At 37.6% G+C, this 14,399-nt stretch overlaps 1 protein-coding gene across 1 annotated transcript in view; it reads left to right on the top strand.

The window, feature by feature from the left end:
- Positions 1 to 14,399, top strand: part of LOC128915792 (contactin-3-like) — a 113,483-nt gene that overhangs the window by 55,205 nt on the left and 43,879 nt on the right. The window contains exon 3 of the mRNA XM_054216568.1: positions 3,840 to 3,935. Within this exon, the coding sequence (XP_054072543.1) occupies positions 3,840 to 3,935 (96 nt within the window). The remainder of the gene's footprint in view (positions 1 to 3,839; positions 3,936 to 14,399) is intronic.

The raw sequence follows: 14,399 nt of genomic DNA, 5'->3' as shown, positions 1-14,399 counted from the left end.
TTTCATAACATGGTGTCCTATGTCCTTTTAAAGCATAGGTGTAATATTTAATCCGATATTGCATGATCTGTTTGCTTACCTTTCTTGATTACGCAAGATAACAGAAACAAGAAACACTTTATAGAATTGTAGAATTGCCTAGGTTGGAAGGGATCTTTCAGATCATCTAGACCAACTATCAACCTAACACTGACAAAAACCATCACTAAACCAATTAAAAATAATTTTGGACAGTACTTGCAGTGAACCACAATGAATGTGGCCAACAGACGTACCTTCTGCAGATGAAGATAAATTTTTTTTTTTTTTTTAATTCTTTTTCACGTGTTGACATCAGGTGAGAACAAGATCTGTTTTACCTTCTACAGGCGCTTCAGGTAGCGTATTTTCTCCCCCCTGTGAATGTACCAGTCCATGTCTTTTAATAACCGGGTATCACGTGAACTTTTATATGCTTCTGTTCCAAATGCATAATAATGTTCTTCCAGAGCAGAGGCCGGGGAAATTATTTTCTTGTTACTTTTACTCCGTGTTTTGAAATCTTTCATTGCAACATGCTTGAGACTTAAAACTTAGATTATTAAATGGAAGGAGAGAACCCAATGGAATATGCAGTTTTCATATCCTTGCTGTTTGTATGTGCAAGAACACGTTTCATTGTTCTCGTTTTCAGGCAGAATAAAAGACTTTTCAATAAAGCTGAATTACATTTTCTTGCTCCATTTTATTGCAGTGGCATGTGTATTTCAGTTGATGTAACTTTATGTACTTGGTGCTAAAGCAATGAGGCCAATATATGTATTAGCATGGGAAGGGAGAAGAAAATGCTGTTTCAGGAGTCAGAAAGGTCTCAGTTGCTAATTTTAAACTTTCTTCTATATAGGAAACTATAAATAGGCAATAAAAACATTTACTCTGTAAATTACGCAGTTCTAGATTGGTTTTAAGTTGAATTTTTTTCTTCCTTGTGTAGCCAGGCTTTTGTAATGCTTTTACCAAAATATTTTCAGCGTTACGATTAGAGACTTTGCCTGCTAGAGTTGAGTAATGAAGTTGCTCCTTTCCTACTGGAATGGTAGCATTTCAGATGAAAGGAAATAAAAGTGGGGCATAATGAATCATAATAAAGGCGAGTAAGAAGTAAAAAGCCGTAGACAAGAGAAACTAATTAAAACACTTCATTTTGGTGACCAATTTGAGAAAGTAGATAAACTTTTAAAAAAATCTGATGATAAATAAGACAATCCATAGATCAACAGACAGAACACAGAAATACTTTATATCTTTTTCTGCCCTTTTCTTTCAAACAAAACAATGGGATATTGTCATCCCATGGGGCACTGAACAGTGCCTCCTGCTCTGAGTCATCGCTTCTCAAAACCATCTTCTGTCCTGTTCTTATCTTCATTCTTCATTTCCAGTTATATTTCATCTATTAAGACATTTCAGCAGGATAAGAGCCTCTGATTTCAGAGATACAAATCGATCTGTAAAAGTAAACATTTTTTTCCATTATTTGCCCACCTTTTACAGAATTTTATTTACCCTGTCAGTTTTCTGAGAACTTAATGTTCCTTCCCAATGATTTCTTGTAATAGCAAGTTCTCCTGGAAGATACAGCACTACTCCCTAGTGTTATTGCTGTTAGGATACTGGCTTTATCAAAACAAAACCAACCAAACAAAAAAAAAAAACCCACCCCAAACCAATCTGCCCTGATATTCCACCAAACGGGACTGGCTTTGAGCTTCACCACTCTGAATATGCTACACAGGTGGATGATAATCCGACCAGAACCTCGTATATAAGCAGTGAGTACTTTCCAAGGTCAGACGTTTGGACTTCATTCCATAGTGTTAATAAAGAACTATTACTATTTTTCATAGTGATTTTTAATTATTTTCAAAGTGGTGCCAGACAATGTGTAAAGAGAATATACATGTGTATAAATGAATTAGGTGATGATATTTCTGCAGCTGTGTGATTAGCCTGGCACTTAAACTGCTCTAGAAGGTAGGATGGAGAGCTTCCTGCTAATTAATGAAAAATTATTCTTTCGTGTGGCTCATATTCTTCATTTTCTGGTGGATTCTGCATTGCTTCTCGTTACCAAAAAAACTATTCCCCTGTGACAGCGGTCTTCATCTGCAATCAGTGATTAATAACTTCTGCGGTACAACATTGCAACAGCTCAAACTGCAGAGCTGCCATGGGTCCTGCTGGGTACCTGCGGGTAAGGGGGACGAGCCTTTCCCAATGCCTCCGTGTCCCCCAGGTCACCTCCCTTCCCTGGGTCCTTCCAGCCTAATCCCATCCTGCTCGTGCGCTGTGTCGGGCAGCCCAAAGGCAACGGAGTTTCCGAATGTCTGTGTGTGCAGTAAATGAATACACGTGCTTTGAAAGCAGTGATAAAGCAGTTCATCTTAATTACAGAAATTATAGGTATCGCATAAAATTTATGTCTCGTGGTGGTTGTGATGAAAGAGGGCAAAACTTGGTCTAAAATAATTTTAAATTTAAAACAGATATTTTTTTCCTGTAAATTTAAAAATCCAAATTACAGAGCGTTTTCATTCTAGTGTAGAATAGTGTGTCTCCTCTTTTGTGAAGGACCAGCTGATAGATCCAGACTTACTGTGTGAGTGAAGACATAGACCCTGACGTGTATCTGCATGGAAATTCAGCTGGAAAGCCAAAAATAGTCCTTTTAAGAAACTTTTCTATGAGATTTATGTGCAGTAGCAAAGAATAATAGAACAGTATCTTATTGTCGCCATAAATGTATTTTTTTAAATGAAGCACTGAAATTCTAATCACTCTTGCTCAGTGTTCTGACTGTAACAGCTGTTGCTCTTCAATATTAAAAAATATTATATTTTGGGAAATCGCTACTGTTGGTCAACTTACGACTCCTATTATGCTTGGTTATGAAGACAGACTTATTTTAAAGACTGTGTTAGTATCCTTTTTAAGGTTATAAGCAATTTTTTTTTTTAATTGTCTTTGGTTTTATTATGGAAAAATGTATGGTTTATTCATGGAAAAACCTTTCTTAGTGTAGAACGTCAATCTTAGTTTGTATTGAATATTATATCTAGCTTAATTCAAGGATATAATGAAGCTACACTTTTTTTGGATCTTTAGTCACCAGTTAGAGGGAAAGTTAATATAAATTTCTGATAAAGTGCTGCTGCTCTGCAATTTTGCGTTTATGTATACTCTGTAGCAGTTGTTTCCCCTCTTAAGGAGCTTTAAAAGCTCAGAGAGGACCTGAAGCCCGGTAGAGCAAAGCACTGGGTCCATACCCCGAGGTGCAAAGTGGTTGCCCTCCCCAGAGCTCAGCAATGTTACCAGGGATTCTACTGCAGGGAGATGGTCGAGGGGTTTCTTTTCTATTTGAAAAGATGCATATCTGTTTTCAGATTAGCTGTGTTATTAGCATTATTTTATGGTTGGTTAGAAGAGCTCAGTAGAATCTTGATGCTGTTTTCACCAGAGCCTCCATTTGGGAAGAAATGGTGGATTAAAGACCTATTTTTAAGTTATGCTTATGACTCCTTTTTGGTTATCAAAATTAGAGTAGCTCAAGCCTAGCATAAGAACAAAATTAGCCATAGGATCTGTTTAATTATATTCTTGTAAATTAGTTCACTTCAGTCCTAAATCTGTCATCCTCCCTCCTGTTGAACAGCCCCATTCCTTTTGCAGCTGATTCACTGCAGTCCCCAAATTTAGTTGCCTACTAAGAGGTTTGATGTCAGGGTTGGAGAACTTGGAACTCCTGTGTATGTAGTCTTTTCCATTTCCTAATATCCAGCTCACCTTTCTTTCAAAAACAGATCTTGAAAACTCCAGGACGAAGATGAGAAGCGCAGTGTCGGTTCGCGAGGGACAGGGAGTCGTGCTGCTCTGTGGACCAGCCCCCCGGGCGGGAGGTAAGGGACCGTCCGGGCTTCATGCTTCCACCAGGGCTTATTGACTGTAGGGTGGAATATCTCCCTGGGAAGGCAGAGGAGAGATCCTTCACAGAGAGCAAGAATGAAGCCTGGTTTCTGAAGTAAATATAGAGAGGAAGAAAACACAACCAGAAGAGGGGGAGGGAAGTACTTAGGAGGATTTACTTTTATCTTGAAATCCCTTTCTAGCTCCTAGTAATTTCTGTGCAGTTAACATGTCTGATTTTTATGATATTTCCAGTAATTAATTGAGTATCTTCTGGAGTTAAATTCTGCCCAATTTCACAATTGCTGAGCCTCAATGAATCTGGTTTTCTCAATGACTAGACAATTGCAAAGAATAGATTCATTATGCTGGTATCTGCCTGTTTTCTTGCAATCAAGACATTTGATAGTGTAATGTAATGATGCTGGCATAATTTAAAACACTGCTGTCTCGAGGCAGGAGAGAAAACTGGATGTATGGATTCTTGGTGGACCAAAAGTTGGAAGTATGTTTTATCATTCATTCTGCATCTTCAGTCTTTGACTAATTGGTATTGAGCCTCAAGTAATATTGGAAAGTAACTGGTTTTATTTGTTTTTAATTGATATGGAGTCTCATTATTGAAGGGCTGTGATGTTAAGCATTAGGTTTGATTGCAAAGACAAGGTAATATAAGCTAAACATTGAATACAATAATATGGGTATACTGGCCTCTTAAATTTGGCAGAGTCCAAGCAGACACAGCCATAAAGTGGCAATTTTACAACTGTGTGAGCTTGTAGAATTTTTCTGTCTAAACTGATACATACTCTTAAATCATCTTTATAGCCTTACAACAGCTTTGTCTTTTCAGCTGCTGAGAAAATGGGTCATTCTCCTAGCTATCTATAAGAATTAGAATGATTAAATTTTGCTTCTATATGCAGTCCAAAGTCTGAATTACCCTAGCCTTCTTATACTCGCGTCCTGTGCATGGGGATACGGACAGAGGTGGTCGCCTCTGCACCGCGTCTTGGAATGTTTGTTTGCAGTGTTAAACAGGAGGTGATACAAAACATGCTCATATTGCTAAGAACGGTGGGTCAAATCAACATGTGGAAGAGATGAGAATTTCTTTTGCAGTCACCAGATGGGTTATGATTGACACCCCCCCACGCTATTTGTGTGATTCATGCAAAAAAGAGAGAGCTGAGGGCTCCCTGAATGATCAAATGAAATTGAGAATTGGTCCCAGAATTATTTTAAATCCTTGGATTTGTCTGAGACTTGGAGGGTTAACCATTAAAGTTTTCAGGAGTCATAGAGCAAGGTGGAGAAAGTCCTTCCTCTTTTTTCTACACTAAAATAAACCTATATCACAGTGACATCAAGCATACAGTGCCTCTAGATCTGGCACGGTAGGATGCAGGTCAGTAAGTCTTAGATAAAATATCCATCCATTAAGCAGAAGTAGTTTGTTAGGAATAGCAGGGATGGTTTCGGAACAGCTGACCTGGCCTGAGGGTGCTGAGGGCTGTTCAGCCATTTCCAGATTGGTGATCTGATTTATTACTCTTTTTTTTTATTCTGTATTTGCTGCATTGAGCTATCAAATAATTTCAGACAACACTAATTCTAAAAATCTTCTCAAATACCATGTTTCCTCTTCCCCCTTAGCCCCCGAAATATTGTTCTTTTGTGTTCTGCCATGTCGTGCAGTTTCTAAGTTCTTGCTAGCTTGATGGGGATTTGCGCTTATTTCTTATGTTCTCTGTAAGTAGCCTTCAAGAAGAGACTTGATTAAACTGTGATTATTCCTCCATATACAGCATTCCAGTTATAATAGAAACCAATGTTCATTCCAAAAGAAATAACCAGGTCATAGTATGGAAAAAGGAAATTGCTCCCCTTCTACGATTTGGCTTTTTACTTTGCTTATCTTAACCACAGATATTTACATAAGTAATATCCATATCTCCTTTCAATGGGGAGCAAATTGTTCCTGCAGTTAACTGTACTTTTGTCCTTTTGAAGTCTGCAGTTCCAGTTCCGTCAGGGTATGGACGTCTACCATTTAAACCAACAACGACACTCCAATTAATTTCATACACATCGGCTCGTAGGCTGAGCTGGTATTTTAGCTTTGTTTCTGTGATGGCTGTTGGCGTACAGGGGGAGGAAGACAGTGCTCAAGATCAGTTTTATATTTCTGTCATTAAACACAAGCTGTATCACAAACCACTCCAGTATTTTCTTTAGAGTTAGTGCATTTTCCGTTTTTGGCATTCCCTTTTTTAGCAGTCTTGATTGAGATTTACTGAATGGGAGATTCAATAAATGACTGTGTGTGTAAAGACTTTCCCCCAAATATTTTACTAATTGATGTTAGATAATATAAGTTGTATTATAATTGAGCAGTGATTTTTGGGTAATTAAGATGGTCATCTGTCATCATTCTGCATGACCATACTTCTGTACATAACTTTAATTCTGTTGCAGGGAATCTGTTAAAGTACCCTGCTTTTTTCCACAGATCAGTAAATCCTCTCCCCCACATAATCAAAAGGTAAAATGACATCTAAAATTGATTTATGTAGATCTCCTGCTATCTTTTTCAGTTGTTATAACCATTACATTCTACTGAACTCCACAGCTATTTTGACTTTTCACTGTGTTACTGTTGTGTCTTTGGTCGTTTTAAAGGACTGTCGATATAACAAACATCTCAACATACAAAACTTAATATTGGACACACTTAACGTGCAGCTGGTTAAAAAACATTCATGCGATGCTAATTTTTTCCATTCTGCCAAGAATGGAAAAAACTAGACATATGGAGATCTAAAAATTATTTTTATCTACTATTGATTTTGTTCCAAAATCGGTATCTAAGGAGCGACAAAGCCCCAAGTAAAGCAAATCCACAAGTTCCTTTAGGGCTTTACCTACTGTTACTGCTGTGTGTGTATCTTGATTATGATGTAGCTTGTGTTTAGCTAATATTTCTATTTGATAGATATTGTGATTTATATTTGTTTAGTACAGCCAGTTTTACTAATCTGACATTGATTTTTAGATTTCAGAAACGGTCCTAGTTTATGAGGTATATCCTGCTCTTCGGGAGAGGAGAGAGCGATGAGGCATAGTCCTTTTATGTTGTCTGGGGTGGTTTCAGGGCTGCTTTGTACAGTGAGAAAAAGATTATTTTTTTTAATGGTAGAGGTAAAGATTTGCTTGATGGTTACTCAGACTTTTCAGGGAACTTGGGCTTGCCTGGAAGAACTAGACATTACTTTTGTTGGTGGATATACTCCATTATCTTGTTAGTATGTGGAATATGACCATAACCCATGAGAACGTAAGTAAATGGCAAGAATGTTGTGGAGCCGACAAGCTGTCACTTGGAAATTGCAAGGAAATTCTGCTTGTCTTATATTCGTGATTATCCTCATGTGATATGTGTTCCTATTTCATGCAATATGGCAAGGATATTTCTACATAAATAAAGTAGCAAGAGTACGTTCTCCATGTTATTATCATGCCATGATAAATCTAGATTTAATCGATAAATGAGACCATATTTGTAGGTTACGGATCAATAGCTTATATCGTATTATTTTAAAGTTGTGATATGCTGGTTTGAAATGATATTAGATCATGGAAAAATAGATCCCAGTTTTATTGCTTGCTGCTTGGTACGACAAACTGTTCAGTGAATAATGTCATGTCGGTGGCAAATTAGTGTTTAGACTTGCAATTTTTTGCTCATGTCTCTTGTATTGCCATTTGGAGACCTGCAAGTTCCAGCAAGACTGTGCTTCATGGATAGCATGGCATGGAAAGCATCTTACATGCCAGAAATATTTTGATGCTTTGATTATTTATTTTCTGCGACTCTTGAATATCAACATGTTATTTTTCAGAGAACTGTAAGTTGAATTCATTTTACTCATTTGGCTCTGGAACATTTCATACCCTTAAAACAAAGCAGTACCAAAGTCTGATAGAACTCCAGAATATGGCAGGGTTTTTTTCTACTGCCCATCCCTGTGTTTGCAGGAGGTGGAAACCATCCTGCTTTTGCACCTCTACTTTTTGCTGTTGCAGATTGAGGATGAAGCTCATCTGGACGTGAGCAGTAAATCACACTTCCAGTAGGCACATTATGTGGGTTTTGCACAAAAATGCATTCTAAGGAGAACAGCATGTTGAATATTATAAAAGCACTGGCCTTAAAAATGGTTCCATAGTGTTCTCGAGCTGTTCTCAATCTGCCAAGGAGAAATGGTATTTTTATTTAAAAATATATTTTGCGATAGTCCTGCTGGTGTCATCATCATCATCTGCACAAATTTCAGCTGACAGTTTGAAGTCAAATGATACCCGAGAGACCCTTGTATTTGTCCATATGAGAGACAATCATAGACATCCACAGCTGGATTTTACAGTGATTTCTGCCTGTCAGAGCATTATTTTCACCACCAGTAACAAACTAGTGCTAGAGAGACGCTCTCTGTCTTGCACTTTATCAAATGCAGTCTTTCTAAAGCACTTTTTATTTTGATAAAGCTGTGTTCCAGGCTGAAGTAAACCACACTAAAATTAGTATATCCTTATTTATATATTTTTGCAACATCTGCAGCTACTTTACAGGACTTGTTTTTAAGCTAGCGTCGAGGTTATAACTGACCTAAAAAACTTTTAGCAAATGATTCATGATTCCAGTTTGAGAAAGGGCAAACTGGACAAGCACGGCATCACTACGGGTTCTTACAGAACTCTTTAGCTCCATGTTTCATTATGCACATCAATGGCACTGAACGTATATATATATGTGTGTGTATATATATATATTAGTACTTCTGTTTTATTTCTTAGTTATATGGTCTTCTATGCCTTTTGTAAGTCTTAGTTTAAGAGATGTATCTAGCTCATGAAGGTTAGATAGCTTCATAGCCAGGTAGTCAGTAGAGCCTGGAAACATCTATGATCAGTAATACTGGCGCTCATAAATTTTGCACTGCATCTCGAATATCCATTGCAAAATTATTACGGGAATATTGCAGCTTTTTATCATTTTGTTTTTGAGGAAAGGTTCTAGCTTTCAATCATTCATATAGAAGTATTTATATTTTTTAAAAATAGCATTCTCAGGTATACAAATCAGAAAAAAAACCCAGTATTTTTAAATCTCAGTGTTTTAAAGCTAGGTTATTCTTTTCGTTAGTGGGGTGAGAGAGCATGTCAGAACCCATAGTCCGTGCAGTGAGGGGGAGCATCATCTGTAGCCCAAGGAGGAGTTTTGCATAAGATTGGTTCGGCTCCTGCTGGCTGCAGTATAATTGGTTTCCACTAGAGATTCGTTAAGATGTTAGTACATATGGTAGTAGCGTGTATAATGTGGGCTGTTGTGGGAGAGAGCAAAGAGTAGAGCAGACTTTGGTGGGGCTAATACTGCAGAAGTTTCATTAGCAAAATGTATGTGGGCACTCCAGGAGACCTTGAAAGACTATGGGATGTGCACTTTATTGCTGATACCTGCTCTCGTTAGCCCTGAACTGGGATAAACTGGAAGAGGCAGCAGTATGGGACAAGAGCGTTTTAATGGGAGAATGAATATGCTTCTTGGTGGTGGGGTGTTTGTTGGAAGAAGCGGGGATGGAAAGAAAGAGGGAGAGGTGAATTAGGAAAAACCAAGTTACAAGAAAAAAGTTCAGGTCAAGCCCTTTCCCTTAGTCCTGGGTATCTCGGGTATCCCTGGGAAAAGGAGAAAATTGGAGAAAATAACTGTGTTTGGCCTTCTACCAAGATTATTTTTATCCCTAAATTGTTACTGTGGGGTTTTTCTCCTCCAGCTCTTTATTATCTTCTCTACTAAAATACTTGAGTTTTTCGTTGGAAATAAGATAATTGATTAGGGAGAGACAGGAGGGAGATGGCTGCAGTCCCAGCACACAGTCATAGCTGATCATTACGCTATTTAACAAGAGTACTGAAATTAATTTTTGTTTTTCACAGAGGCTTACCAAATACCTTCTCCTAAATGAGCGCAAGGCTACTAAGTGAAGTTTGTCAGTAATTACTACTTCAACCTATAAACATTAGTATGTTCCTTTGAAAATTTACTCTTGGGTATTTCCTTTAGTTTCCTGTAGTTTATCTCCCTAATATTTAACATTCAGAAGAAATCAGATGTATTTTAGTTGAGCAATAAGCTAAACTATCATCTTTTTATCCTCAGAATTATTATAGGCAGGAAGCAATTTAAAATACTTTCAACTATTGAAAAGCACAACAGAGTTGTTAGAAATGCTCTGAGCAATTAAATGTAAAGTTCTAGGGAGGTGATTAAAAGAACAATTTGTCATTTGAAATGGATATGGCTAATGGGTATGTATTTAAATATTGCTTCCTAAAGCAGTTTCTTACTTTTCTGCATACTTCCAGGGCACGAACAACTTGATGGGAGCCAGTGCAGTTTGAATGACACAGCTAGTCTGAAACAATTAGTTCAGAAATGTGATAAAGAGAAACTAATCCATCATCCTGCCCAGCTACAGGGGGAGCGGAATTGGGTTTTTATTCAGCAGTGGAACCCAAATGTAGAAAAGCGTTTTGTTAGACTCTCCCATTAGCATCTGGATTTCCTTCTCAGCACCAAGGAACATTTAACCTGCCAGTTCAGGAGCACTTTTATATTACAAGGTCACATTTGGTTTGAAACTTAACACTAGCTAATGGTCAAACCCCAGTGTGACGGGAGGGGAAGACAGACAGACAGACGGCAAGGCCATGCTGCCCAGCTGCTTCTCCAGTGGAGTGCCACTCAGAAATGTACTTAACATGAGTTCTTTCTGGTGTTAATAAAGAATTAACGCTGCCAGTCTTGAACATCTGTGTTTCCCAAGGATGAGCTTAGAAATGTTTAGGTTTTAATTACAATGGCGTGCTTTGCTTTTGATGCTGCTTTGAAAGACTTAGAAAAATTCTACAAATCGTCAAGTATGGAGAAAGACAGACCTTCAGTGGGATTTGTCACCTGTGGCAGCCGTGCCAAGGTAACTTGGCCAGTCCACGGTTGTGCTGTAGGTGGGAGGGCAGCAGAGAAAAATATAATTCATGCTGCAACTATATTTAAGGAATTGCACTTTATTTTTTTTACATCCCAGTAGCTCATTTCAAAACCCGAAAATAGGTGGACTCTGACCATATTCTGTTTAAAAAAGAAAATTAGGTGTCAGCCTGAAGTAGGAACCTTGCAATTTCAGCTGAAACATTTCAATATTCTCATTAAATGTGTAGATTGAAGTTGTAAGATATTACATAGGTCTCTAGCACGGCTCTCATTGTTTTGGGTTATTCCATACACAGAAGTTGCATGCCTAATTACCTGCACCGCATGCTGAAAATTGATCTTTTATATTTTATCTACGAAATAATTCACCTTTTATGCCAAAAAGATTAATGGTATACATTAGTTTCAAATCACGGTGTTTTCATTATATTCTGGAATAAAATGAGTTTCTTGGGATATGTTCTTCACTTTTGTAGCTGGACTCAGATTCCCGTCATGGAATTTACATTTTGTATAGGCAAAACAATCTTCACCCAAAAGAAGGGAGTTATTCTAAAGAGTTTGGAGGGGATTTACAACCATTTCTAAATCTCCAGACTTTTTTCCCCACGTTGGGAAAATGTTACAACTATTTTAACCAGATACTCATCGTCTCTCCTTACTCCTGGTGGCCACAATTCAAGCCCTGTTATAGAGGTTGGGTTTGTAATTGTCATTATTTTTACATAGAAAACATTAACAAAAAGTACACTACCAACCTACAGTCTATAGATAGACTGTACTCTGAAGTGTGATTGCAGCTTCTGTAAACAGCTAAAGAATTTTGCATTATTAGCGGTACAACTACTTGTATGCAAACAATTCATAATGCCCCTTGGTAATACACAGTCTGAGTTTTGTTTTGTTTTTCCCAGATGAAGACACTTAAGACAGTTTTTCAGTTTCTGGGCATTTAATGTGCTCAAGAATATACCCTAAAACTCTGAAATGATGTACAGTTTATTTCAAATAAAATTCTAAGGAGTTTTTTCATTGTCAAAACGATATCATTTTTGACAGTGGTACCTAAAGACATTATAATATCCAATTTACGTAGAGTTGGGGAATCCCATATTGGAATACATAAAAACCTTGTCTTACGCCTACCGTGCATAAGATTTTTATTTGTAAAACAACCTTTAATGTTTGCCAAAAAAAAAATGGAAAAGATACGCTTTATTTTATGGCAGAGATAAAGCATTACCTCTTTATTTTGGCTAAATTCCAGGCACCAGGATCAGCCTTGCTGCTGATTTGCCCAAGGAAGGAGGGACTACTTGAGGTGGTGAACTAAGTGGCATAAAGTAGTTAATGAGAAGTTTGAAGGTAGTGTATGTAAGAGAAAATGCATTATCACCCCCAGGGGCACTCGCACCCCCAAGTACAGTGACCTAAACCCAGAGCAGCGCGATCCTCTAGGGATTAGGCTGCAGTGAACTAAGGACAGTTTATGTCTAGGTTAAGAGCTTCCTCTGGGAGTTTAATCCACTTTAACTCATGCAGATTAATTTCCTACTTGTAAATAATTTGTTAGCGCTCTCCCAGGTGTTCCCATGCAGACGGCGGTACAGAGCAGTCCTCAAAACTGTTGACAAAGGGACATTTCTGCATGTGACTGTCCCCAGTGGCATCGGGGCTGTGCCCCGGGAGCCTTCTCCTTCCCGAGTGATGCTTATCCACCAAGTGAGAGGCTTTTCTCCACTTTCTGTCATTTGTTCACAGTTGGAGCTGAAACTGGGCCAAATGATGAGCTAATTGGTTTCTTTCTTAATTATGGAACCTGTCGTTATCCTCTCAAAATCAGTGTTACTTTCCCATTACTTTTAACTCTAAGGTAGATAATTCAAAATAGCTGGTTGCTACAAATTTCCATGTCTCTAATTACAGTTTCTGTCATTGCTAAATTTAGTCTGACTACTTTCTTGCACACAGTTTTTTAAAAGCCATATACCATCCTGCAGGTTAGGCAGAGTGCTAGTGGAAGAGGGAAATACCAGGATATTTCAGCTTCCCATTGTATCTCTATTACAGAATATTGTAAAGTCTGAATTGGAGAACTGTATGAAATGCTACAGATTTTTGGGTATCAATGATTGACATGAAAATTCTTTTTAAAAAAACAAAACAAAAAACCAAACAAGAAACAGCATAAAATCTCTAACTACTGTTTAGTCAGATTGATCCACTCAAAATCAAGTATTTTTGTTTCTTTTCAGGATTATCTATGGAAACATCCGCTTCACTAATAGAAATCCAGTCAGTTCTGAACTTATGTGTTTAAATCTGTTTCAGACCAATATTGTTCACATCATTTACTTTTGGCTGTTTTAGAAATCTCAGGTGTGCATTATAGGGCTAGTGGATATATATTTAGCAGATGCATGGGAGAGGTGATGAGAGAGGAGAATTGAACAAAAAGAACGAGAGATGGTGGGGAATGATGAGCAGAGATGATGAGCAGAAACCTTCACAATCTGAGCGTTTAGTGTGTAAAATAAACTTTATGAATTATCCTTCTCCTTTCGGCCATAGGTCTATATGCCCTTTTTTTATTATTATTTTTTTCCAAACTTTTGCTTTGCTGGCTTCCTGAAATAATTTATAATATTGGATTCCCACAACTACTGTTACCTGTTTACAAGAAATAAAATTGCCCTGGTTTCATTCCATGGCCTTTCACTGATGTGTTGCGGCCTTTCACTGATGTGTTGCGGCCTTTCACTGATGTGTTGCAGCCTTTCTTAGCGGAAATGTGTAATGTAATTAAAAGTAATCTTTTCAAAAGCATGTACGTGAGTTTAAGGTCTAACTTTGAACCTAATTAAAAACTACTAAATATGTGGGGCTTATTCCTTTATCTTCCTTGAGCAATATTAAACTTTTGTTCCCTAGGAAAGGAAGGTATGTTTTTCAAGGAAATGACTGTGGCATATAGTCAACGGTACTGATTAAATTGTTGAATTTTGTAAAAATCTAAGTTTAAAAATGACAGGCAATTTTGTGAGCTATTTTTAATAGAACAATTAGATGCCCAGAGCACCTAGAACAGTATGAGCATGCTGAGCATGTTGTGGCTTGTAGACTGCATAGTAAATAATAATCAAATAATGCAAAATAAAGGGGAGAAGCCAACCAAGATGTAGTAAACAAATAAAAATTGAGTAATAACTGTAATTTCCAATACCTTATCCATGCACAGTTGCCAAATAAGGAAAAAATGTATTGGAAAGCAAAGGCTTAGATCTCTGAGGAAGCCCAGGAGAGACATATTACTTCCATTTATAACAGAAAATCAACTGAAAACTTGTAATTGACAGAAAGGGAGTGAGTTTGTGTCCCTTGAGGTGCCCTAGGATCAGCAAGA

This window comes from Rissa tridactyla, chromosome 10, assembly GCF_028500815.1.
Source record: "Rissa tridactyla isolate bRisTri1 chromosome 10, bRisTri1.patW.cur.20221130, whole genome shotgun sequence".
Taxonomy (NCBI): domain Eukaryota; kingdom Metazoa; phylum Chordata; class Aves; order Charadriiformes; family Laridae; genus Rissa; species Rissa tridactyla.
The sequence above is the reverse complement of the archived record's forward strand: the minus strand, read 5'-3'. Positions and strand labels throughout refer to the sequence as shown.